The sequence below is a fragment of the Ursus maritimus genome, unplaced genomic scaffold, assembly GCF_017311325.1.
Source record: "Ursus maritimus isolate PB19 unplaced genomic scaffold, ASM1731132v1 scaffold_16, whole genome shotgun sequence".
Lineage (NCBI taxonomy): Eukaryota > Metazoa > Chordata > Mammalia > Carnivora > Ursidae > Ursus > Ursus maritimus.
Window position 1 is genome coordinate 24,486,947 of NW_024424008.1, and position 27,455 is coordinate 24,514,401.

At 34.4% G+C, this 27,455-nt stretch overlaps 1 protein-coding gene across 1 annotated transcript in view; it reads right to left on the reverse strand.

Annotated features, from left to right (window-relative positions):
• Positions 1-27,455, reverse strand: part of CNTN5 (contactin 5) — a gene marked incomplete at its 5' end in the record, with an annotated part of 603,858 nt that overhangs the window by 62,819 nt on the left and 513,584 nt on the right. Inside the window, 3 exons of the mRNA XM_008688424.2 lie at positions 7,438-7,672; positions 9,576-9,646; positions 22,187-22,336. Coding sequence (XP_008686646.2) covers positions 7,438-7,672; positions 9,576-9,646; positions 22,187-22,336 — 456 coding nt within the window. The remainder of the gene's footprint in view (positions 1-7,437; positions 7,673-9,575; positions 9,647-22,186; positions 22,337-27,455) is intronic.

Consider the following 27,455-nt stretch of genomic DNA (forward strand, 5'->3'; position numbering starts at 1 on the left):
GAGAAACTTTATGTATTACTAAGTGAAAATTATCAGTGAAAAACATCTACACTTGTTACTGTAAAAGAAACCCAGGAAAGACTTTTCCAAAGGTACATGCTGGTACTGAGCAATGATTTTCTTTTGATAAACTCATTAAAATGAGTACATGCTATAATTGTGTTAATTCAAAGTGCTTTAGTAAATTTACATTAATCTTTACATAGGAGCTGACATTAATTCCAGTCATGGTATAAATTGTAATTTCTCATTCTGTCACTTTTTGAATATCTTTTATTATTTTCTTTTGCTCACTGGTTTCCCTCACTCCACTTTCCAACCTCCTAGTATCTGGCATCTATGGGATTAAAAAAGAATTCTGGGAAAGCTTCTATTTCATTCCAGAATTCTGATCACCAGACTTGCAACAAGATTTTTTTCATTGCTACTTAATAGGAGTTAAAATTCTTGATTTTGCAAGTAAAGTAAAGGAAATGCTGATGTTCTCAAGGTGTGCACAACCTGATCTCCAGGATTTAAGGTATGATTTATTTCAACGACAGCCACAATTTCGGTACGATTTGTTATTCACAAGTAGTTTTGCCTATCTTTTAAATGAATGCATTACAGAGATTTGTGTGCCACATGCCTTCTTTCAGCTTTTTTTTTTTTTTATTGAAGCAATTACATCTTTGTCAAAGAAGATTGCAGGGAGATAAATAATTTCAGAAGCACAAAACAGTGGTTGGGTAGAAGTCTTTCTATCCCTATTTATCTCTAGAGAAAGGAGTAATTTCTCTCTCAGCTTTCTGTAGCACTGCACAACCTTAAGTACTTCTCAAATAGAAATAGGAAAGTTTTAAAAAATAAAGAAAAATTTAAAGGAAAAGAAAAATATTCAGAAACCTATTTCCTAAACAAGCACCCTGAATTTTTATTTAAAAGCTCTGAGGATTTTAAATCAGGATCAGACCCAAGCAGACATGTCATAGATGAATTCTTGGGGGCTAATATTATAATTGCATCTAATTGAATGAAGGTAGATGAACTAAACAAGAACTGAAGAGTCATTTTTTATTTGTTTCACCTTCTGGATGTAAACAGTATCGGAAGTAAACCCATTGCTGATCTAAATTAGAAATTTCAGCATGTAAAAAAAGTGATCTCAGTCAGTTTACTTCCAGAAGCTTCATTATATATTGTTATAGCCACAGATTGAAAGGTTTTTCTGTAAGCAAGAGTAACCGACTAGATCACAGAATGTGTAGTTTGGATTGGAATTAGCTGTTCTGTTTGAGCATCCCATTGTAACTGAATAATGGAAGTAACTAGAAAGAATTTTAGAAAAGTCACTTGGATCAAAGGTCATAAATGCATGGCCAGGGGTCTTTAGTCATGTTTTGTATGCCCCAATAATTTATTAATTTATTTCAACATTTCATATAAAAGAATTTCTGGCTTCTTTAGGAAAAAAATTGGTGATACCAAGCCTGAATTTGTGGGTGTTGGTAGATTAGAATTAGCAGTTGGTCACATTAGTCAGGGCATAGTCTTTTCAGTTTGCCAGAGTCCCTATCACTACCTATTATCTCACACTGGGACTACTTCACTTATTTATATCTCTTACCTGACCTCTATAGGCTTTTGAGTTATGGATGTATGTTTTAAATCCATGTCCTCATTTTGCAGATGAAAATGTGACATGTACACAGGTTGATTTATCCAAACTCTGTTCTGGCTCTGAAAGAACCCCAACTAGAACTTGGGTCTCAAGGACTCGTTCATCTGTTGTTTTTACATTGGTATCAAGTCAGCAGCTGGTTCATTTTGTATTTCTTCATTAGTTTTGAGGCACAGAAGAGATTTTGGAGGGAACATATATTTCATTTACTTTCTGCTCAATTACTTCCAAATAATGGACAGAGGAACAGATGGAAATTAAAAACAAAGATAATAAACTTATTTATTTATTAACCAATGGTAATAATAATTGTCATTTATTGAGGATTTGATATGTGCCTAGCATTATTCAAAATTCTTTACATGAATTCATTAATCCTTCCGAGAACCCTACTATCATTATCACTATTTTTGCCAATTTTGAAATTGAGAGGCAGAGTCAAGCAGCTTGCCCAAGGTCACACAGCTGCTAGATGGTGGAGAGAGGATTTCAACAAGGCAATCAGGTCCTAAACACAATGCTGTTCCACTTCTGTGCACATATCTATGTTTACACACCTAATGCTTTTCCTTGTGTTACTGCTTTCTTTTCTCATTGCCCTACCACACCTAATTTCTCTCAAGAATATTAATGTTGGGGTCCCTACTTGGGCTGTCTACTCTAAGTCTTGCCGGAAGCCACCTAAACCCCTGCAATCTTTCATTTAACTCTACTGCAAGCTTACTATCAGCTCCTTTTATTCCTGTTTCATGGAATTTTTGATAATGTTGAACCACAGCTACATTGCCTCTCATAGATCCTGTCATATTCAGGTGTTTCTAAAACTCTCTTGATCTGTAAATCATAGGGTGTTTCCTGCTACTCTCACTTCCATTATACTCAGGTAATTTGATGAAAATTCAGGGACTTACTTCAGAGACTGTACTGGTGGTATGTCTAATAGATTCAAACACTTAAAAAGATTTTTTTTTTCTTTTACTTATGATGATATTAATTAGGCCATGGCTAACTCCTTCACTCCAGTCTTGGGATATAAAGTGGACAAGCTGATTGATAGATTTCAGTTTCTGTCAGATTAAAAATTTTGAACAACATTACCATGTTCATGAATTTAGATGATACATTTGTATTAAGTGACTTAGCAGCTGGAGTTCTCCAAATAATATGGGGAGATGTGCTTGTAATATTGATTATACATCTGACTTCCCAGGAGGGGTGGGCAACAACATTAATCAAAGGAGAGTTTAATAAACTTCTTGGGAGAAAGGGTTATGCTTTCATTATTTAAAAATTCAGTGAAGACAGCTGTAGTTGAACTTTTACAGGCACTAATCCAAATGGATCATCTGGCATAGACAGGAAATTATCCCTCGTATTTTACAACTAATATGTCAATTTATTAATTTTTAAGTTCACATAAATCCCACTGAGTTCAGTTTCAGCTAGGAATTGATCTGGGGAATAACACCTCATGAATGTTGTGTTTTAATTTGGGCTGTGGTAGCTCCATTTGCAAGGAGATAATTGCATATCATTTTCTGCAAATGAGGAGAGGCTTCTTGGTTTTAATAAAAATAAAAGCAGAATACTTTTTACATGCAAGGCAAATGCCAAATAAACTAGAGAAAGCTAAAGCTTATCACAAATAAATAAATCTTTCAAACTATAATTAATCTATATCGAATTTCCTGCTATTATTCTATTAATGTAATTGAATGTTCAGATTCTTTTCCTTTCAAAACTATAGTAACAAGAACTAAGTGGAAAATGGATATAAGTTTGACTAAAAAGTATTTCTAGATATATAGAAGTGAAAGCCAATTGGATTTTTCACATGGAAAAAAAATCTACCATGCATTATAAATCACTATGTTGCAACATTGCTATCATTTTAAAAAATTAGAATTGTTTCCAGAGTGACAGTATTGTATAGGATTATAGCATACCCTAGAGATTTGAAGTCAAATCAAGATTGTAATGCACATAATTCTTGCTTGGTTTAGAGGGTATAGATAATTGATACATGTGCAAGGTGCATGGAGGTCTTAGTAGGCAAATATCTCTCCTTTCAGGGTTATCTAGAGTCACTCAGGGTTACTTCTGTTGTAGAAATCTTTTTTTATTTTTTTAAAGATTTTATTCATTTATTTGACAGAGAAAGAGACAGCCAGGGAGAGAGGGAACACAAGCAGGGGGAGTGGGAGAGGAAGAAGCAGGCTCTCAGTGGAACAGGAAACCTGATGCGGGGCTCGATCCCAGGACCCTGGGATCATGCCCTGAGCTGAAGTCAGACGCTTAACAACTAAGCCACCCAGGCACCGCTCGGTTGAAGAAATCTTGAAGGGTTTCCAAGGCTCAAGAGCATTAGCAGAAGAACCATTTGGAGCTTTTCTGATAGTATTCTAGGGTAGCAGTCCACTTCAGAGTCACAAAAGTCAAGGTCATTTCCCAAGTGACTTATCAAGTATCAATATTATAAACGATGAGTTCTTTTACTAAAAGATCACATTCAAAATTTTCCCTATAATAATGTAATTCTCACTGTATTCCAATTGCCTTTCTTGAGAGGAAAAGAAAAGGATGGAAGGTATGAGGAATGCACATAATCTCTTACAGAAGTGTGCTCTGGATATGAATGTCATCCATCCATGCATGTAGCTAGTCATCTTGATACGAAGAGGAAGAATTATGCCCATGAATAGAGATAGAATGCCATCAGCAATCCTCTTATTCTTTACTTTATCAAAGAATATGGCAGGCTTTTGTGGTGATAAGCAAGTGGACTAGGTTAAAGGAAGAACAAAGGTGCAGAATTTGTCTTATGGAGAACCACAGTCTTAATCAGATCAGTTGGACTTTGGTCAAGAGTATGACAACAAAGGCACACTTTGAATCTGTATGAATGCCCTCAGACATAGAGAAGTGGAACTTGCACTGTCATGAGTATAATATATTATTTTATCAGTCCATTACAGACCTTGACTCTTTTAAAAATGGTTTAATATTCAAAATGTTCACTTCTTTTAAAGTAAAGCAATTTTATGATCTAGGATTATTAAAATTTAGAGTATTTAATATTATAGAATAATTGACAAACTTTCAGATTCAGATTTGTAATGGTTCCCAGAGATATTCTACTTCGAGACTTTCATTTCTAAAGTGGAGGAAGATAAGGTTCAGTCAGAGAGGTGATAAACTGCAAGATCTTAGTTAGTGTGTGAAGACTGAAGCTTTGACTGCCCATCTCAGGCAAATGGTCTTCCTTTCCATTGTTCGACCTTTCCTAGTTGCACAATTTAATTATGCTAAAACTTTACTTATATTTACACATAAAGTTCCAAATTAGTAAATTTAACTAGTGACCAAATGCCAAATATATGTTTTAATTTTGTTGTCAGACAAAAGCAGGGGTGCCTGGGGTGCTTAGTCAGTTAAGAATTTGCCTTTGGCTCAGGTCTTGATCCCAGGGTCCTGGGATCTAGCCCGGCATTGGGCTCCCAGCTCTGCGGGGAGTCTGCTTTTCCCTCTGCCTCTGCCCCTCCTCCCGTGCATGCTTTCTCCCTCTTTCTCTCTCAAATAAATAAATAATTTTTTTAAAGAAATGAAAAAAATAACAAAAGCAGACTATCTACATTTAATTTGCCTGGTATCATTCATATGTCAGTCTACCAAAATAAATGAAGTGTTACTATGAAATATGTTACAGCAACAATTCTCAGTGCCTTTAAAAGAAGATATCCATATTTCCTATCTAGCTTGAAAGAGTAATCTCCAAAGGCAAGCTATTTCAAGTTTAAGGAAACACGGTATAAACAACCCACAGTGATTGCTGTAATTTAATTTCAAAGCAAAGGTTGACAAGAAATGTACAAATCTTGATTTCTTAAAGTCAGCACTCGTGCTGAGTTTAAAGCATATTCACAAACCTCTCTTATTTACCTTATGTGACCTTTGGAGTTATGTGCTTGATAATTAGGTTGAAGAAGTTTTAAAGCAACAAGATGCATTTCCTGAATAAAATATGTACTTCAAACTAGATTTTTGCAGTAACAAATAGTGCAAAATATTATTATATATCTTATAGTAAAATAACAAAATATTATTATTATATACATTCCTGATGAGATTGTATAGGGTAGCGGAAAAAAGCATGAGTTTCAGAGTCATACAGATGAGGGTTCAAATCCCAGCTCTGTCACTTACTATAGTTACTTACAACTCTCTCACTTACTGGTGTGAATTTGAGCATGTTACTTTACTTCTCTGAGCCTCAGCTTCCTGAAAAGTAGATTGGGGCTTGAGATTCCTACCTCATATTTGGTTGTAAGAGTTCAGTACCTCTGCTGTATTTGAAAACACGGATATTTGAGATGCTAAGTGCATGCGTATCTCACTGGAACACCTATGATTCCTTGTTATTACTTGATTCTTCACTTTCCTGGTCATTATTACACTAGGATAAACTTTCTACTTCTGCTTCAGATTTTGGCTCTGTATTAAAAAAAAAGAAAACAACTCAGGGCAACTTGTACTGAAAAAACTACACCTTACATATATCAGACACTACCTTTGTGCTTCAATATTCAAATGACCTTATTTATTTCCTCCCCTCTACCCATACCATGTAGCTCGCAGTACCAAAAAGATAATTCTCTTGAGCTATTTAAATAAGTCACACAAGTGGGTACAAAGAAAGTATCAAAGCGCAGTTTATCTTGATAATGTTTATTAGGTCAAAAGAGTGCTACCTTTGGTGGAACGTTTTCTCAATCATTTGCCAAATTTAGGGAATATGAGGCATTGTTTTTGCTAGCAGGGCCAGTTGAAATTCTGCACTTGAATCGAAGAAAGACTAAGAAAAAAACTCACCTTAGGGGGCTAGATCTATCATATTATCTCTTTCAGAAAATTGTATTTTTGTATTAAAACTTGAAAGAACTGAGGATTTTAATGTATGAAGCTGAGTTTGCACTACCCACTGACTGCAACCACAAATAAGTCACAGTTTTATAGTTTACTCATTCGTAAAATGGGTATACTGCTTAGTAAGTCCTGCCTACCTTGTAGTTTTATATTGAGAATTAAATGTGGTTATGCATGTGAAAACAGCATGTTAGAGAAAAATCAAGGATTTAATGACTCGGGTTTAATTCTCCATTACCAGGTGTGTAACCTTTAGCAAATTTCTTACCTTTTCGACTTCAATTTCTTTCTCTATAATGTGGATAATGATGACTATTAGACAAGATTTTCATGAGACTTTCATGATGTCATATGTGAAAAATTTTCAACAGAAAGCTCTGTTGATACTTCTTTATCAGTATGACATTTTGTGTATGAGGTTAGTAATAAATATTTATTGGTCACGTAAATGGAGTATTTATTTAAATTTATTTCACATACATTTAACTTTAGTGGGTTAAATATAATATTATCTAAATTTAAAAAACCAAGAATGATTGGTTAAATGTCCATCCAGAGGAAAGAAGACACTATAGATGTTATTAATATTATTATTATCATGAAAATATATTTGCCATGTATTGTTAAGGAGTAAAGAACATAAAGCAACACATATGGAATGCTCAATTTTTTTAATAAACAATTATTTGGAAAAAATATATCTAAAAAGTATAATGAAAATATGGGTTAGTTTTATTTTCTTTTGGTGTATCTGCATTTTCTAATACATGTGCAATAATGTATCATCCATATAACATCCACATAACATCCATAATAAAATGTGGAATGTAAATAATAGAGCTAAAGAAACTGACCTCCTTCAGCTGAGCAGATAACCACAATCTGACTGAAAGGTCCATCTCCTTTATTGTTATAAACGCCAACCTTCACTTCGAAGGGAGTAAGAGGAGGAACACTTTCATCTCGATAAATGAATTTTGAAGCTTCAGAAGATGTCACCATTTTTTCCTTCCAGCCACGTGTTCCATTGGGCCTGAAAGCCACAATATAGCCAAAGCCTTCCCCATTCTGAAACTCTTCAGATACTGGCTAAAGAAGAAAAATGCAATCAATTATCAGCAAAATAACTGATTAAAAAGGCCACTTTTTTCAAATTTTATTTTGTTTTAAATTATGGATAACCAGAGAAAAGGAAACTTTCAAATCTGTAATGCTACACTGAAAGCAATATAGTACAATCACTTAGTAGTCTTTGGAAACTTAAAAGCGGTTAAAAGTAAAGGATAAAAACTTAAATAATATCAGTTGGTATTTAAGAGTATCAAGGGTACTGAAAACTCTTGAAGTGAAACAAATTTAAACCAGTTAGTCATGTATATGAAATGAATATTCCACACTAGAATGTAGCATGTTGGGGAGAACTGTCATACGGTCTGGTGGTCAGAAAAATCTGTGGCTGGAAATGCTCAGCAGAGCCCTTTGTGCAGAAAAAACAGGAAATATTAATGTAGGACTTTTTAAATAGTGTTTTCTCTTTCATTTGCTTTTGTGCTTTACTAATGTGAAAAAATTAGAAAAGAGTAAAAAGTTCAAGTAATTCTTATACTATATGCTTACATTTAAATTTATTAAACAGGCATATACTGTACACCATAGAAAGAAGTAATTACCCAATACCCAATAAATACTTGTTGAAACATTTTTTTTTCTTTTGAGCTTTGATTTGAGGAAAAACTGTATTGAGTAGAGGAAGAAAGACAGACTATTATATCAAAGTTCTATAGACTAAATGTTTATATCTCCCCAAAATTCATAAATGAAATCCTAACCCCCAATTGATGGTATTTAGAGGTGAGGACTTTAGTAGGTTATTAGATTATGGGGGCAGAGCCTTTATGAATTTGAGTAGTGTCCCTCTTGCCCCTCTGCCATGTGAGGGTATAGTGAGAAAATGGCCATCTGTTAACCAGAGAGCAGTCTCTCACCAGACTGGAATCTGCTGGTGACTTGACCTTAAATTTCCAGGCTCCAGAACTGTGAGAAATATATTTCTGTCATTCATAAGTCCATCCCTTGTTTTGGCAGCTGGGGGTAAGACATGAAAATGATAGAGAAGGAAGTTCTATTTAGAGATTTGACCTCAGTAAAGTTCAGGTATTGGGAAGTTAATTCCTCTGCAGAAGTGAAAAATTCGAAATAAATTTTTATTGAACAAGAGAAGGATGGACAGAATAGCAGAACAAAGGATATGCCCATGGAAGATTTCTTACTGGGAAAAGTTTTTCATGTTCTAGGGCACAGTTCTGTGAGTTACATGGTTATGTTTGATAGTAAGATAATCTAACATCAATAAAAGGAAAGTGGCTTCATGGGAAATAAATGTATCTCTCACACCCCCCTCCCCTTCCTCCTTTATAGAAGAGACTTCAGAGAACACATGGTGAGAGAGACAAGGGAACACAATCAAAGTCCCAATTCTACTGCTGATTAGGAAGAGCACTTAAACTGTGCCTCGTTTCATAATTTTTAAAGTGAGGAAAAATTATTATTCTTACTAATAGGGTTATTCATGGGTTAAATGAGATAACCCAGGCACTGTGCCACAATTGCAATGGTGGTCATTTCCTTCCTCCCCTACCACCCTTTGGTAAGGGTGCTATTTAACTGTGAAATAATGAAATGTCAAACTAAGCCAAACAAACATTTGGAGTAGTTTGTGAGAGGATATGTTTTAATTATTCAAATTTTATTCTGAGATAGCCTATATGAGAGGAAGACATACTTTAGACTTGGAGAAAGTCAACTGGGGCTGGGTATGAAATGAGACAGTTTCATTTTGGCAATACTCATCCGAGTAATATATGGTCAAAGCGTTTCTTGACATTCAAACAGAAATTACTCAGTCTCTCTGTAACAACTACAGATTCTACATACGCAGCCTTATTTCCTAAGGAATCGAAAAGTTCTGACATCAGAGTACAGGCTTTCTTACCTCCCAGGCTATGACTAACTCATACCTTCTTCCACTTCTTCCACTTACATTGGTGGGTGCTGTCTTTGGAACTGTGGATTAAAAATGGGCCAGAGTGAGGACAATAAATAGATGTTTAATTTAAGAGTCCCTGTAAGAACACATTACGACTCTACTCGGGTTCTATAAAATCCCAAAACAAACAATCGAAATTTGTTTGAAGTTAGAATGCCATATTCAATATTAATTAAAACAAAATGTTTGTGACAGATACCCTTCTTTCAAATCTATGTGGGAGAGTTTGATATATATTTTTCATGGCCACATAATACATTACCAAACCTGTCCTCTTGTAAATGCTCTGTGGTAGTAAAGCTGAAATCAGAATAACACTGAAGTTAAGGACATCTACTAATGATTGAGTTTCATTCTACAAATTTTCTTCTTTCTAATGATGTGACTCTTCTGTGGTCTCAGGGCTTGCAGTCTGAGAAAGTCCACATTTTGACTTAACTACTGCTTAACCAGAACCCCCAGGAAGTTCCAGTTTAAAGAAACTTGGCAACAGTTCCATAGAGTGAGAACCTATTTAAATAAATAAACATTAAAAAAAAACTATCAAGAATGAATCTCTTTGCAAACTACAAAATGTATAAGCACCAGTGAAACTTTTTCAAATGAATAACTATTAAAAGAATAAATGTCTCAAAGGAATAAATTTCTCCTTCACTGCACCAAACCACAAAATCTGCAGTTGGAAGGGAACATTTTCAAATGAAGAACTGTTAAATGAAGAAAACTATTAAAAGAAATCATTTTCCAGGCTGTGAGTCTGCATTAACAATTTTACACTTCAATGTTGCCTTTATATCCTTGCATATAGTTTTTAAATGATATTGATATACTCATAAACAATAATACACTCCCATATATCACATATGGGTGAAAGGCTATTAATTACTTATAGATATTCAAACAGCATTTTATGTACCAGAAAAACTGAAGTGGAATTTACATTCCATGAGAAAGGAAAAAAAAAAGTTTCTCCTTGCACCAGGGAGGTGGAGGAGAAAAGCCTGTGAATATATAACTGGCTCCACTGAAATAAAAACCTTTATTCACCAGGCTCCAAATTTCAGTGTCTTTGGGCACTTTTCTTCATGAACATGAGTTCTTGTCTTGCTCATGAACCTATAGAAGGATATGTATATCCTTATATCTTTCTATCTATAAGATTATGCATATGTGGAGTTCACTCTCATGAATTTTCTCAAAATTAAATGGGATTGGATGTCCCTTCGTCCCTCATTCAAGAAATCACAAGAAATTGGGGTGCCTGGGTGGCTCAGTTTTTAAGTGTGTGCCAGGGGCCGGGGATCGAGCCTCGCATTGGGCTCCCTGCTTTGCTGGGAGCCTGCTTCTTCCTCTCCCACTCCCCCTGCTTGTGTTCCCTCTCTTGATGGCTGTCTCTCTCTCTGTCAAATAAATAAATAAAATCTTAAAAAAAAAAGAAATCACAAGAAATTCAACTGAGAATAAATGATGGTATTAGAATAATAACAATGAATATGTCCTAATTTATATAAAGAACAAGAAAATTATTTATTAACTTGAGTTTTTCATTAGTAGTCATATCAGTTTGTTTTGACACCATGTCCCCAAACCACTGTTATATAGTTCTAGTTCTAAATTTTCTGATCCATGGTATAGGTAAGGCACACAGGGCGGAGCTGGTTTAACTGTATGCATAAAAGAACACGGATCTAAGGTTCCAAATATCCCCTCAGTGGGTGATCTCAGGGTTCTGAATGTTGTGATCATTAATCATGGTCAGACAAATAGACAAACGAGTTAATTTATTGATATGATGTGACTATAGCTTCTCATAGTACTGCTTATTTGTAATAAAAAAAAGGAACACACAGATGCATACTTCATATTCACCTCTGACAACTAACAGTTGAATAATATTATACATAGTATCTACCAGAGCTACCCACTTCATCTATTACATTGGAATCTCTAAGTTTAGTCCCTAAACTTAGGACTTTGAACCTTCTTCTTTGAGTATACTTTCCCTATGATCATGGATGTTGTGGGAAGACAAGGCATTGAAGATTCTTTTCTATTTTGTCCAGCTACCAAACATCACCCAAAAAGACGATGTATGGAACTTTTAACTTAGAGTTAGAGAGTAGGCTGTACGCTCTTTAGTGAATATCTCTTGCAGGTCATTTAAAAGATATGAGTAGAATAAAATACAAATGACTATTTAAGTTGATCTTTTCTTCTGAAGATTTGGTAATATTGCTCCATACTCCATTAATGCTTTTATTTTTTAGAAAGCATATTTAGATTTTTCAAAAATTTTACTCTCTTGAATTAAAAAAATGAAGACACTAGTAAAAAATTTTGTGAAAATTTCTACTTTGAGGAAATAAGAAAGCAAGATAACACTTTCTATGATGTGATTTGCTTTCCTGTAGGTAATTTCATCATTGAAGTATCCATAAATGACCCAGATTAGAAAATTTATTTTATTATTTGAAAACAGTCTTTGAAGTTTTCCTTTTGCTGCTAAATTCTTTTCAAGAGAAGATAGCCCATATCAATTTAATGTAAGTAATAAGATCCTCTTTTTCTCACCCTACCTTCAATTTTAATATACAATAAATGACACTAAAAAGGCATTACAGTTCACTGTGTTTTAATAGTATGTGAATATAAACATCAACTATTCTTAAATTTGAAAAATCTCACTAGATATAATAGAAACTACTAATAGAAAAATTGAGGCTTCAGGGGCGCCTGGGTGGCACAGCGGTTGGGTGTCTGCCTTTGGCTCAGGGCGTGATCCCGGCGTTATGGGATCGAGCCCCACATCAGGCTCTTCCGCTATGAGCCTGCTTCTTCCTCTCCCACTCCCCCTGCTTGTGTTCCCTCTCTCGCTGGCTGTCTCTATCTCTGTCGAATAAATAAATAATAAAATCTTAAAAAAGAAAAAAGAAAAGAAAAATTGAGGCTTCAAAGCCATAGGAACAACCTCGGTGTCCATCTATGTATGGATGAATGGATAAAGAAAGTATACATGCTAGAATATTGTATTTAGCCATAAATGAAGAAATTCTGCCAAGTGAAATAAGCACTATTCTAGAAAGACAAATACTCTATGATCTCACTTACATGTGGGAGTTAAAAAAATGGGACTATTAGAAATAGAATAGGGGCACCTGGGTGGCTCAGTCATTAAGCGTCTGCCTTCGGCTCAGGATGTGATCCCAGGGTTCTTTCCCACTTCCCCTGCCTGTGTTCCCTGTCTCACTGGCTGTCTCTCTGTCAAATAAATAAACGAAATCTTAAAAAAAAAAAAAAAAAGAAAGAAACAGAATAGTTGAATGGTTGCCAAAAGTGGTGGATGGTGGGTGGGGCAAATGGGTGAAGGTGGTCAAAAGGTACAAACTTCCAGTTATAAGATAATTAAGTTCTGGGCATGTAGTATATAGTTAACAATATTGTATTATAAATTTGAAAGTTGCTGAAAGAATAGATCTTAAAAAATTCTTCTCACAAGGAAAAAATTATAACTATGTGAAGTGATGGATGTTAAATAAACTTACTGTGGAATCATGTCACAATACATACACGATGTATACCTTAAACTAATACAGTGTTACATGCCAATAATATCTCAATAAAACTAGAAAAGCAAACAAACAAAAAAGAAATATTAAGGCCTTAATAGCTAGGCATCAGGCATTGTGTTTTGTTATTAAGATCACAATGTTTGCATCGGGTACTCCTAATTGGCTTAAATTTCCTAATTGCATGCGGAGGATCAATGGAACCAATGCTCATTCATTTCCTTTTCAAGTTATCTCTGCAGTCAACACTTCAGAATCTACTGATTTTAATTATATCCTTTTATTTATAAAACAACATATTCATGGTATGTAGGGATTTGACTTAAACTTTCAGAGTACTTGTGGTTTAAAAGTTCAATAATTCTTGTTAAAAACATGAAATCAATATAATCAAACATCTAATAACCGCTTTCATTGAGTTCAGAGAAATACATATTTATTGAAAAACCAAATATATTTTCAATATAATTAATGAAAACTTGATTTAGAATTAAGCAGCTAGATGCTTTTTTCCTTTGGTTGGCTACTGATAAATGTCATGAGCTTATTAGCTTAGAGAATCAAGTTGACATGCATGATTAATGGGTTAAATTCTGATTCTTCTGAGTTTCTTTCTGAGCAATGCTGGTCCATAAATGGATAATGTTATTAACACTTTTCTCACAAGTGGCAAATGCCTTGCTATTTTAGTGCCTTATCTGGCATGTTGAAATGTAGACTCATGTCTCTTTTCACCTTATGCATTGGAAATATTATCACTCAGAGTGATCAAACTATAGTACCTTAGTTTAAGCGTGCATGACTTTAAGCCTGAATCTCAAAGGACTCTAAATATAATAGTTTGAACAAAGTCAATCATGCTAACAACATGCTTTAATTTGCATTAAACTAAACAAAGGAAGACAGGATGAAATTATTTACCAATCTCTTTTTTTCTTGAAAAACTTCTGTTATTTAAAATAGTAGATGTTTACAGCTTATTAAAAGATAGAGCTTCTTTTCATAATTAAAGAGTTTAATGGTAATCCAGCAATTTAAGAATAATAATTTTTCCTCACTTTAAAAAAGTGCAAAAGAGTAGAAAGAAGGAATGGAGGTTGTTTACATAGTAATGGTGGAAGTCAAGAGGGAAATTAAAAAAAAATGAACAAATACATTTTTTCCTACCTGAATTGATGTATGTAACACACAAATATTTCAGTTAACTGATTATCATTTAAGTTCATTTTATACAATTAGTTAAGTTTAAAGAGTTTCAAAACAAAAAGTACCAGTGGTGTTTCCTAAAGAGTTCAAATAATGCTTTCACTCCTATCAATAGGATAGGTAAGGTGATATGCACAAATTGAAGTGTGTTTTTGTGGGAGTGAGAAAAGTCTGGGTTGGATCGTAGTCTTACCGTTCTAGCTAACCTGGTTAGCTGAAAATATTTCTTAACCTTGTTGTCCTTCAGTTGCCTAACAGAGATAATAGTACTTACTTGTTAAGGTTATTTTTCAAAATTATTTATTAAAGTGCCTGGAACTATAGTTTATAAATATTACCTAATGCTATCACCTACTTAGTTTTCAGAAAGAGAAAATGGTGAAGTCTTCTATGATAAACATTAGATTTATCTTCTATGATAAACATTACTAAAAGTTCAGCATTGAGTCTATGCATATGTAATCTTGAAAGAGATTATCCTCTTAAAAATCTAGATAATATTGTTTTGATAGTACTATGGGAATTACATTTTCAGTTTTGGCTCAGCTTGTTTTCATTTGGAAATCTAGGCAATATACCTAGATTTTTGAAAAGAGGTTATTTTAGAAAATACAAGATTTCTCTGATTTATGAATCCTCTCATAAATGGCAACAGTCAAAAGTACAGGAGGTTAATATATGCAATAAATGGTGTTTACCTCAAATCATATTCTCTTAGCTTTATTTATATGGGTCCACAAGGAAATAGAAGCAAAGGATAGGTAAAATAAACTTTGAATGAGATTTGTTGATGCATGTGGGAAAAAGAGAAGGAAAAAGCAAGAGGAAGAATGGAGGAGGTAAGGCAGGTAACTTGAAATCACTGTCTTTGGTGGAAGTTTGGAATTCCAGCTTTACCTCTTAACTGGTAACCTCGTGCAAGTTTTTAAAACTTTCTAATTCTGTTTTCTCATCTGTAAAATGAGGATAAACACTTCTTGCTTTAGAGGGTTTATGTGACAATTAAATGATATAATAAAGAGCAAGTACTTAGCATAGAACCTGGAACGTGGTTCATGATTTATCACTGGTTTATGGTATTACGGGAACTAGGAAGATATGAAAAGTCATACTTGAGTGTCTCACATTCACTCCTGGGTTGATAACTTTTCATGGCCCTTTTATCTTTCATGCTCAAATCTTCTACTGTTCTTCCATCATGTCACTATTAATAAGAAAAGGACATGCCTAAAAATTAGCCAGACTTCTTTTATAGAGGCTTTTGTTAAAATCGCCATCTCTGCCTGCAAAATGCCCCTGAAAATGGAGACCAATTTCTTGAATATATTTTGTAGAAAAGACTTGCCTGGACCAAAGTAGTTTCATGATTTAAAAATACTGTCTGCTTAGTTTAATAATATTTTCTTTTAGATATTCTTAATTATTTCAGCAGAATGCTTAATTTTTTTCTTTTTCTTTTTTTTGGATTTTTTTTGAATGCTTAATTTTTAATATAATATTTTCTTAGAAACATATACTGGAGAGACCTTTAAAAACCCTGTAGCTTTCTGTCTTTTCTCTGCACACACCAGTGCCTGACAACAGTGGATTTTCTAATTGTTCCCTATAAATAATTCTGTCTGAGTCCCGTTTGGTCTGGCCTTCAAATTGCTGTTTACGAGGCCAACACACATAACCCCAGAGAAAACTAATTCAACCCCATATTATATTATAAATAGTATTTTATTGTGTTCCTTCCATAATTTTTGAACTCAGTGAAATTTCCTGAGTAATTATCAGTGACAAGAACTGTGAAGACACCAATAGGAACAAAGCAAAATCCTCTCAGAAGTAGGGAGATAATGTACAGTGAAAGAAACTGTAATAGAAAATTAAGTGAGATTTCTGCACTTGAGATAAGTCAGATGTAACCTCAACTGCTAATGTGAGGTCGGCTAGACAAAACCACAGAATTGCTAAGAATCAGAGAAACCAAATTTTATGATCCTTTTCCATTACCCCCTTCTAGCTCGTATACATAGGATTTTAACACAAGGAAAGCTTTGGAAGAAGGTTGTCATCTTAGTAGATAAATGCACTGTGCCATCTCCTTCCACCCTTAGTTGTCAATAGAAGAGAAATGAATGTGTCATTTCCCTCTCAAGCTAAGTGAGAAGAGGAGGAAAACACTGCTGCAGATAGTACAGATGCTTATGTCTTACACCTTGGCTGAATGCTGTTGAGCTTCTGAATTTTGTAATATGACCCAGTCCCATGGTTTTACTACCAGAGCAGAGACCAAAATAGCTCTTGAGAACATCCTTGAGAACATCCTTGGTGGGTCGGGAATGTGACCCTGTGGGTCAAGCAGACACTATGGAAGGTAAGTTTAAATAGTCTTGTTGGGATCACATCCAATTACACTAGAGGATAGGATAGGATAGCCTCCAAAGAACCAATGTATCCTGCAAGAGAAAGAAGCAGTGTGTGGACAAATGCTGTCACATATTGCACTCAACAACCATATGAGTATTACAAATTGTACCACCTAAGTAGCTTTTCTTCTTCTTATCTGGCCTGGGAAGTGCCTGAAGCAGCAGCTGGAAGGTGAGGGAAGAAGTGGAAAGAAAGAAAAGACAAACTATAGCCCTTGGGTCAAGCCTTTGGGATAGAGGAAGAGAAAGCATGGAGCTAGATGTGAGATCAAAGTTCTTATTTAAATTAAAATAGAAGTTTTTAATACTTGAAAATGAGACTGCCCTAATACCTAAAAGTGCCTTGGGAATATATATATATATATATAGAGAGAGAGAGAGAGAGAGAGAGAGAGCGAGAGCGAGTGTGTTCGCGAGCTGGGGATGAATTCAGAGAGCAGATGAAGCATATGGAGAGCATTGATGGGAGAAGAATGAAACTATTCTCTGTTTAAATTCTATAGAGTTCAGTCTATATAGCAAACTGGTTACGTAACTATGATAGTGTAGAAAGTGCTAAGGGTAGGAAAGATTTTCATCTGATTGTCTACTTGATATACTTGATACTCCTATTTATCTGGTGAAGCATTAATCTTTTAAACATAGAAAAAAGATTCTACCTTGTGTGTTCTGAAATATATGTGTGTCATTTTCTATTTCAGAGTCAAAAAAGAATGGCAGGTCAGAGTACAATGTGTTCAGCAACTGGAAAGCTGTATGAATGTGGAACATATTTTTAAAGTAAGCATCTATGGAACATAAGAACTAGGATGATCGGTAGGGGAAGAAAGGGATAAAGAAAGGGGGGGTAATCAGAAGGGGGAATGAAACATGAGAGACTATGGACTATGAGAAAAAAACTGAAGGCCTCAGAGGGTAGGGGGGTGGGGGAATGGGATAGACCGGTGATGGGTAGTAAGGAGGGCACGTATTGCATGGTGCACTGGGTGTTATACGCAACTAATGAATCATTGAACTTTACATCGGAAACCGGGGATGTACTGTATGGTGACTAACATAATATAATAAAAAAATCATTAAAAAAAAAAGGAATTTTCTCCTAGAACTTTTTGGTGGTAGCTGCTTCAAACTGGAAATAAATTAATATAAAACTCAAAAAAAAAAATAAAGCAAGTTCTTTCATTTGACACAATTTTTTTTCTGCTCCTTTTGTCTTGTCTATGATATAATCAAAGGAAATGACCACATGTTGGGACAATATCACAATTCACTTATAGACTGATACCTGGCTAGATAACAAATACAGCATGGTAAAGCTAAACAGAGATGGAAACAGAGATTTAGAAGAGAGGCATGCTTTGTACTATGCACCACATTCTGAAAGGCTTTCTTAACTTCCAAGCCATCAGGTGGGCTGAGTGGCCAGACTTGCTGGTACACAGTCTACAGCAGAGACTTCTCAATAGGTGGGCATCTTGGAGGAGACAGATGCAAGCCAAGAGACCTGGTGACTCTTATTATAGCAACAAAAAGATGTTTAACCTGAAAATATCTCCTCAATATGAAAAAAGTGACATGCATGATTATTATTATTTAAACTTCCATTGAACAAAGAAATAACTCATTCAAATTCATGATGATGATGATAATGATGATGAATGGCTAAGAGTAAGCATTTACAATGTGCCAGGCACTATGCTAAGCTCTTTGCATGCATTATATTATTTCATAGAATGAGCCAGTGGAGTAGGTTGTGATTCTGTCTCCATTTTATAAGTGAGAAAATTGAGCCTCCAGCAAGGTGTATATCTTACCTATGTTCGCTGCTAGTAAACAGCAGGGAACATTAATCCAGATCTGCCTATTCCAAAACTCAAACTCCTAATTACAGGTAGAAGATAAAACCTTGTTTTCTCTCTTATTTTCACTCTCAATCTCTCTATTTCATCATAATTTGAAATAAAGAACTGCAAATATTGAGATTTATACCAAAAACTTTTATAATAATAGACATTTAAATTGCAGAGAAGACCAAACCTTTTTAGATAATACGTTACATCATTTAACTCTATCTTATCTCCTTTCCATTTATCTTTCAACAATTAGTGTTAAAATAGTAACTTATAGGGCACCTGAGTGGTTCAGTCCATTAAGCATCTGATTCTTGATTTTAACTCAGGTCATGATCTCAGGGTTGCATGACTGAGTTCCCTGTTGGGCTCCACACTCTTTGCAGAGTCTGCTTGACATTCTCTCTCTCCCTCTCCCTCTGTCCTTCCCCCTGCTCACACACGTGCGTGCTTTCTCTCTCTCAAATACATAAAATCTTTAAAAAATATGTAACTTATGGAATATTAAAGTTCAATTAAATGAGAGAATTGCTGTTGCTGTTTTCATTTTTACACATTTTTCCATTTCTATTGTTGTTTATACTTCAAATTCATTTCCTAAGATGTGATTTTTTTCCCTTGAGTGTCCTCTTTTTAAATGATAGAGAAAACATTTCCATTACCCAACGCAAAATCATATACTGGTTTGATGATAGTAACACATTTCCAAAATTAAACACAGGATCGATCGATCGATCTATCTATATCTATCTATCTACCTACCTATCTATCTATCTATCTATCTATCTATCTATCTAGGATCTATCTATATCTACCATCTAACTAAAATTTGTAAGAAAATTGTACTATAAATAAATAAACAAACAAATAAATAAATAATAAATAAAAGAAGTGTACATTAAAGTAAAAAACATATGTGTATGTTAATATTTTGATAATCTAATAATAGATCAGACTGAACCAATTTATTTTATACTTATTGACTCCTAGGGGTATTTTGATGACTGTTAAATTCAAAACATACCTTTGGGTAAAATTCAAAATATACTCTAGAGGAAATTGCAAAGAAAAATTAACTCTTTTTGGTGTGTGGGAAAGAAACAATTCCAAAGTAAAAATGCTTTACTAATCCTGCCTTGGGATTTAGAATAGTCTAGTAAATAGGGGAATTTTAAAGGAACATAAAACTTTTAACTCAATATCTTGAATGTGACATCTTTTCTTTTGCAAATAGCTCTGTTGATTTTAGAGATTACTTGATCCATTAGAACTGCATCATCTTTTAAAATATAGGACATGTACTTTAAAGAGTCAGAGTATGGGGTATGTTTTGAGAGGACATCTCAGGATATTTGTGTCCCTTTTAATCTGTGCTGCCTGATAAAAACAGGCACAAAAATTAACACTTGGTTCAACACAATTAGTAGCTCTAGCCGTTTGTGGTACAAAAACACAAGAAGCATGAAGTAGGCAGTACAAGCCTTCCTCATTTAACTTTCAAGGGGAGTATTTCATGCATTTTTCATGCTATTTCTTTTCTCTTCCATGGGATTTTAATGGACTAAAGTATGCCATGTATATAGAACTCATGATAAAATGGAGAGGCAGGAACTATATGATTGAGGGAGCTGCTGGAAGAGATGAGGGACAAGTCTTTCAGAATGTATCATCTGAATGTAATTTAGCATGAAAAGTAGAAGTGTTTTTGCTATAATCTTTTTTAATAGTACAAGGAGATTTATACTATAAAAAGTCTAAAAGGATTATTCATCCCAAACAGATTATTTTCAAAATGAATATTTATAGAGAGCCTCTGAATTAGGCAGTAATCTTTGCCTTTATTAAAACACAATCAACAATATGCAAAATAACGAAGGTCTTTTTAGAAAATATGTGAGCATAAGTACTAATATTGGCAGTCATTTCAATATCTGCACAGTGAGTACATAAAATGAGGAATGACTAACCTGTTATATTCTTAATTAGTGAACACCTGTACACAATGAAAGCATGGCTGATTTATGAATGCATGAAAATCTAACCAGGCAATTAATGTTCAATTTAAAATTCACACTATTAAGAACAACTTGTACTCGGCAAGTCACAAAAGCAGAAAAGTTAGATTTTCTGTGAATGAATCTTTTCCAACATATTTAGGTTGCTTTATCTTTTATATTCTTGGTTGCTTAATTTTTATACAGAGATAATTTGAACATCTTTTGTATAGTTATTTCCACTTAGTGCAATAAATTAACTACTTGTGTTTTTTTTCTCTCTCTCTCTTTTTAAAGGATCGGACTTGGTGTGTTTTAGAGAAAGAATCGACTTTTTTTGTAGTTTATTTTAATTATTATAGGCTTTGTTCAATTTGTAAGAAGTCACAAATCACATTTTTTTGGTCCAATTCTATAACTATAATACAAAATGGACAGTTAATTTTATTAGTCTTCTATGTATATGTATTTCTCACCTGGGTATTGGTGTAGGTAGGAGAATATGAAGGAAAAAAGAAATATTCCCTTTTAATCTTTCAATAAAAACATACATAGTACCAGTGCCAGACACTGTTCTAGGTGCTGAAGATAGAACACAAAAAAATTAGACACAAATCCTCATTCTTGGTGCACTTATACTCTAATGGTTATTGAGATTCATGTTATCATTGAGTGTAAAAATATTAAAATTTGTATTTTCCCTCCCTCTATCTGCAATCTATCCCCTTTTCTGTTTTCAGATTGTTTTCATCAACATTATTGACATTTGTGTTTGCCTAAGCTAATGCCCTATTGCACACTTTTTAATATACAGTTTTATAAGGACATAAGAGATAAATCTCAATAAAATTTTATGCAAAGTAGTCAAAAGTTTTACTAAATTTTTTTTCCAGATGCTGGGCAAAATATTTTAAAATTTGCTTTTAAATAAAGCTGCTAATTTCCTTATGTAACTACTAGAAATATTTTAGAGATACTTCATTCCAGAAGGCCGGAAGGATGCTGTGTTTTCCAAGTCAGGAAGAAGATGGATGTTTATTGTACACATAGATATCAAGCAGTAGGCAAGTTAAGATGATGTTTGCCTTTGCAGAGTATAATTTATGCCAGGTCAGATGGTGAAGGGCAACATAAAGGGTTCTAAGTAAAGTACGCTGCAATTACAGCTAATTGCTACCACTGGAGAAAAGAGGGTGGTCCTATCTATTCTGAAATTTATGGAATTGCTATATTGAATGAGTATATAATTAGAAAAAGAAACTAACTGCTTTAATTTCCTGATAACTTGAAGATGAATACTAGGGTTGGGAGGAAATTGAAGCATCTAGATGCATTTGTGGGAATGAGGAGAAAAAGATCTGAAAACAAAATGAAAGAAATATTTTAAAGGAAATAATTTTATGATGTCTAGGTAAATGAATCAGCAAAAATTATACTAAATAAAGCAAACAATCATGGTTAATTCAACTTGCTTTCAAAGTGATTAGAGGCATGCCAAATTGAATTCTGACTCTCCAAAATTCTTACCTGCTTCATTTGTGCGGATCATTCGAGATGGAGTGCTTGGATCTCCAGTCCCAATTGGATTGGTAGCCACCACTCTAAATTCATATTCCACCCAAGGGTTAAGGTCCACTGCCATGGCTGACTCCATGTCCCCTGTTATGATTTCTGGGACTATGGAGAGGAAAGAGATTTCATGGCATTAGGAGGACTCAGAAATAGTTACAAATAGCAATCAAGGATATCACAGGTACTAACAGAATCAGCAGGTTGATGCATAATTCCTTATGACACATGGTCATGGTGTCACCTCTGGTCTCATTAGTAAAATGAAAATCAATCTGCAGGAAGTAAGCACTTGCATATGTCAAAGATTGTTGTGGTTAATTAGAATTCTTTCATCTCATCCTTATGCATAAATTGCTATAACAAAACTTGCCATTATGTACACTAAAAATCATTTTGGCAACCCCTCAGCCTCAAATAAGAGGGCAACTAAGTGTTACAATTTAAACAAATAGTTCTTAAATTTCTAGGGAAATTTCTTGAGCAGTTTGTCTCTTGCAGTTCTGGCAAACCTGCTTGGCCACTTGGCAGTTCAAAGCAGCAGATTAAGAATACACCTCTTTAATTTAAAAATTCCAGTTTGTGGGTTCTAAGCAGAAGCTCTGCATCTTCTTGGAGTAACTTTTGTACAATATTTTTATTTTATTAAGGCATACAATTGTCGATACAATTAACACTGAGTAAAATATTTTTACATAGTCTACATGCTCTAACTGGGACTGATTTTCTTGTTCATTCATCTCTGCTGTCTAGGAAATATTTCTGGAAGAACATTTGTTACAGGGGTGATAAGAGAACCTCCCTTATGATGTGCAAAGATCTTCTAGATTTATGTCAGTCCTGGATTTTTATTTAAGCATGGTAGGGTTGGGGAGGCTCTTGATTTGATGACTCAGTGCAGTTTTACTATGACAAAATGGAATTAAATGCATTTGGATTTTACATAAAAATCTCTTTTGAAATGTGTCAAGAGAATGTTACCAAATAATCAGCTCCATGGAAGGTAAATGATCAGGGTATAGGCAGTATGGGCTGCCTGACAAATCTCATTGCACCAAAAAGCTGATTTTTTTTTTTTTTTGAAGCAGTGAAATGAAGACCTGGAGGAAAGTCTGTCTCTTCTGCTATATTGGCAACTGTGCAATCTCCTTGGAGTCTAAGAGATAGGGGGGGAAATGCCACTGTCCAGTCCATATCTTGGTGAAGTGCTGAGTTTTGCCTGCCAAACATAAAGGTAGGAAGAAGAGTTCCCCATACACTTAGCCCTCCTTAGCCCCTAACTCACACTGTATCAACACTAGTTTTGGTCCACCAAAGACATACTTCACTGTTTAATTTCCATCTGTCAGTCACCTCAAACAACACCAGACATCTAAGTCATCCCTCATCCCTTTTATTCCAATCCCCACAGAATTCTGCACATTTCCTTTTCTGCCCTAGTTCCCATCCTTCCTTACTCTGTGAAATCTTTTACTGTGACCTCTGGAATTCATAATCCATTATTAGCAAAATCCCCTGTATACTATTTTCCTTCCTGAACATTCTTCCAATGTTTACTTTGATAGAAACCTGAATCCCCTATGAGGAAACTTTATGCCTCTTAAGGGGGGTGGCTCTCTTAAGATACTGCAGAGAAGGGTAACCAGTCCATCTGGGTTGTGTGTACCCCCTCCCATGTCTCTAATGGATTTTTTCCATTAGCATATAAGCATGCAGATATTTCCCCCCTTAAAAAAAAAACAAAACAGAACAAACAAAACTCTCTAAAAATTTCCTCTCCTCCTGGCCTTCATCTAGTTTCTATGTGAAATTTCTTGAGTGTTGTTTGTATTATTATTTGCTGTTTCTACTTATTTTCCTTCCATTTTCTCTTGAATTCACTCCAAACATAAAGGTGGGAAGAAGAGATTCCACCTTTTAGGCTCTTACCTCCAGTATTCTACCATAACTGCTCCTGTCAGGATTAACAAGGTTCTTTATTAATAAAACCCTATGGTTAGGTCTCGGTTCCCCACATCATTCTTTAACATAGTTGTTCTCTTTTCTTTGAAATATGTTTTAAAACTTAACCTTATTTTCTCGGATCTGACTATGCCTTATCAGTCTTCATTGCTGCTTTCTTTTCATCTTTCAGATGCAACCAGTTCTATTAACTTTTTGGTGATCTTATCTAGTCTCATGGTTTAAAATACCCTCTGTATGTCATGACACCAATATTTTCAGCCATGGACCTCTTCCCTGGACTCCAAACTCATTTGTCCAATGGCCTATTAGACATTTATATTTGGATAGGGTTCTCAACTTTAAATTCCACCCCCTATTTCTAAACTATTCCTTATTGGGTGAATGATAATTGCATTCTTATGGATGTTGTAGCCAAGATCTTGGGGTCATCATGGATTCCTTTCTTTTCCCCCTGTCTCACTTCAATCCATAAGCAAATAATAATATTGCTGACATCAAAATATGATTTCTTCACTTCATTTTGCAACAGAACTTATTAAAAGACTTGTCTGTATTTTCTTTCATTCTCTCCTTTTTTCTTTTTTTTAAATTGAATTAATATACAGTGATATATTAGTTTCAGGAATACAATATAATGATTCAAAAATTTTATGCATTACTCGGTGCTTGTCAAGATAAGTGTACTCTTGATTTCCTTTATCTTTTTATCCTTCCCCCCTCTGGCAACCACCAGTTTGTTCTCAGTATTTAAGAGTCTGTTTCTTTGTCTCCTTTTTTTAATGTTTTTTTCCTTAAATTCCACATATAAGTGAAATCATATGGTGTTTGTCTTTCTCTGACTAACTTACTTCACTTAGCGTTACACTCTCCACTTTTTATTGCAAATAGCAATATCTCATTCTTTCTTATGGCTTTTTCTTCCATTGTATATATGTAGCATATCTTCTTTATCCACTCATCTATTAATGGATACTTTGGCTGCTTCCCTACCTAGACTATTATAAATAATGCTGCAATAAGTACAGGGGTATATACATCTTTTCAAATTAGTGTTTTGTTTTCCTTTGGGTAGGTACCTAGTAGTGGAATTACTCACTCATATGGTAATTCTATTTTTAATTTTTTGAGGAATCTCCATACTGTTTTTCACAGTGGCTGCGCCAATTTGCATTCCTACCAACAGTGTGTGAAGCTTCATTTTTCTCTACATCATTGCCAACACTTGTTATTTCTTGTCTTCTTGATACTAGCCATTTTGACAGGTGTGTATCTCATTGTGGTTTTGATTTGTATTTCCCTGATGATTAGTGATATTGAGCATCTTTTCATGTGTCTTTTGGCCATCTGTATGTTTTTTTGGAAAAATGTCTATTCAAGTCCTTTGCCCATTTTAAAATCAGATTATTATTATTATTTTTTTTTTTGGTGTTGAGTTGTTCTTTATATATTTTGAATATTGACTCCTTCCCAGATATATCATTTACAAATATCTTCTCCCATTAGTAGATTGTCTTTTTGTTTTGTAAATGTTTCCTTCACTGTGCAAAAGCTTTTTATTTTGGTGCAATCCCAATAGTCTAATTTTGCTATTGTTTCTCTTGCCTTCAGAGACATATCTAGAAAAATGTTGCTGTGGCTGATGTCAAAGAAATGACTGCTTATGTTTTCTTTTAAGGTTTTTATGGTTTCAGGTCTCACATTTAGGTCTTTCATCTATTTTGAGTTTATTTTTGTGTATGGTGTAAGAAAGTAGTACAGTTTTATTCCTTTGCAGATAGCTGTCCAGTTTTCCCAGCACCACTTATTGAAGAGACTGTCTTTTTGCCTTTGTACCTTCTTGCCTCCTTTGTTCTAGATTAATTGACTTTATATGTGTGGGTTTATTTTTGGGGTATCTATTTTGTTTGATTGATCTATGTGTTTATTTCTATGCCAGTACCATACTGTTTGGATTACTACAGCTTTGTAATATATCTTGAAATCTGGGAATGTGATATCTCTAGCTTTGTTCTTTTTTCTCAAGATTGGTTTGGCAATTCAGGGTCTTTTCTTGCTCCATACAAATTTTAGTATTATTTGATCTATTTCTGTGAAAAATGCTACTGGTATTTTGATAAGGATTACCTGAAGTCTGTAGATTGCTTTGGATACTACAGACATTTTAACAATATCTGTTCTTCCAACCCAAGAGTGTGGAATACCTTTTTATTTGTTTGTGTCATCTTTAATTTCTTTCATCATGTTTTATAGTTTTCAAAGTATAGGTCCTTCACCTCCTTGGATAACTTTATTCCTAGGTATTTTGTTATTTTTGGTGCAACTATAAATGGAATTGTTTTCCTAATTTCTCCTTCTTCATTACTATAATACAGAAATGCAACAGATTTCTGTATATTAATTTTGTGTCCTGTGACTTCACTGAATTAATTTATGGTTCTAGGATTTTTTTTTTTCGTCTTTAGCATTTTCTCTATATAGTATCATGTCATCTGCAAATAGTGAGTTTTATTTCTTTCTTACCAATTTGGTTGGCTTTTACTAATTTTTCTTGTCTGATTGCTGTGGGCAGGAATTTAGTACTATGACAAATAAAAGTGGTGAAAGTGGATGTCCTTGTCTTGGTTCCTGATATTAGAGGAAAGTCTCCCAGTTTTCAACGTTAGGTATGATGTTAGCTGTGGGTTTTTCATACATGGCTTTATTATGTTGAAATGTGTTCTTTCTATACCTACTTTGTTGTGTTTTTATCATGAATGGATGTTGTACTTTGTCAAAATCTTTTTCTGCATCTATTGAGATGATCAGAGGATTTTTATCTTTCCTCTTAATGTGATATGTCACATTGCTTGATTTGCAAATATCGTTTAGTGTACATTTTTATAATAATTTTTTATTATGTTATGTTACTCACCATACAGTACATCCCCAGTTTTTGATGTAAAGTTTCATTATTCATTACTTGTGTATAACACCCAGTGCAGCATGCAATATGTGCGCTCCTTAATTCCCATCACTGGCCTATCCCAATCCCCCACTCCCCACCCCTTTGAAGCACTCCGTTTGTTTCCCAGAGTCCATAGTCTCTCATGGTTCATTCCCCCTTATGTTTACCCCCCTTCCTTCTTCCCTTTCTTCTCCTACCGATCTTCCTACATCTTATGTTCCATACATGAGTGAAACCGTATGATAATTGTCTTTCTCTGCTTGACTTATTTCACTTAGCATTATCTCCTCCAGTGCCGTCCATGTTGCAGCAAATGTT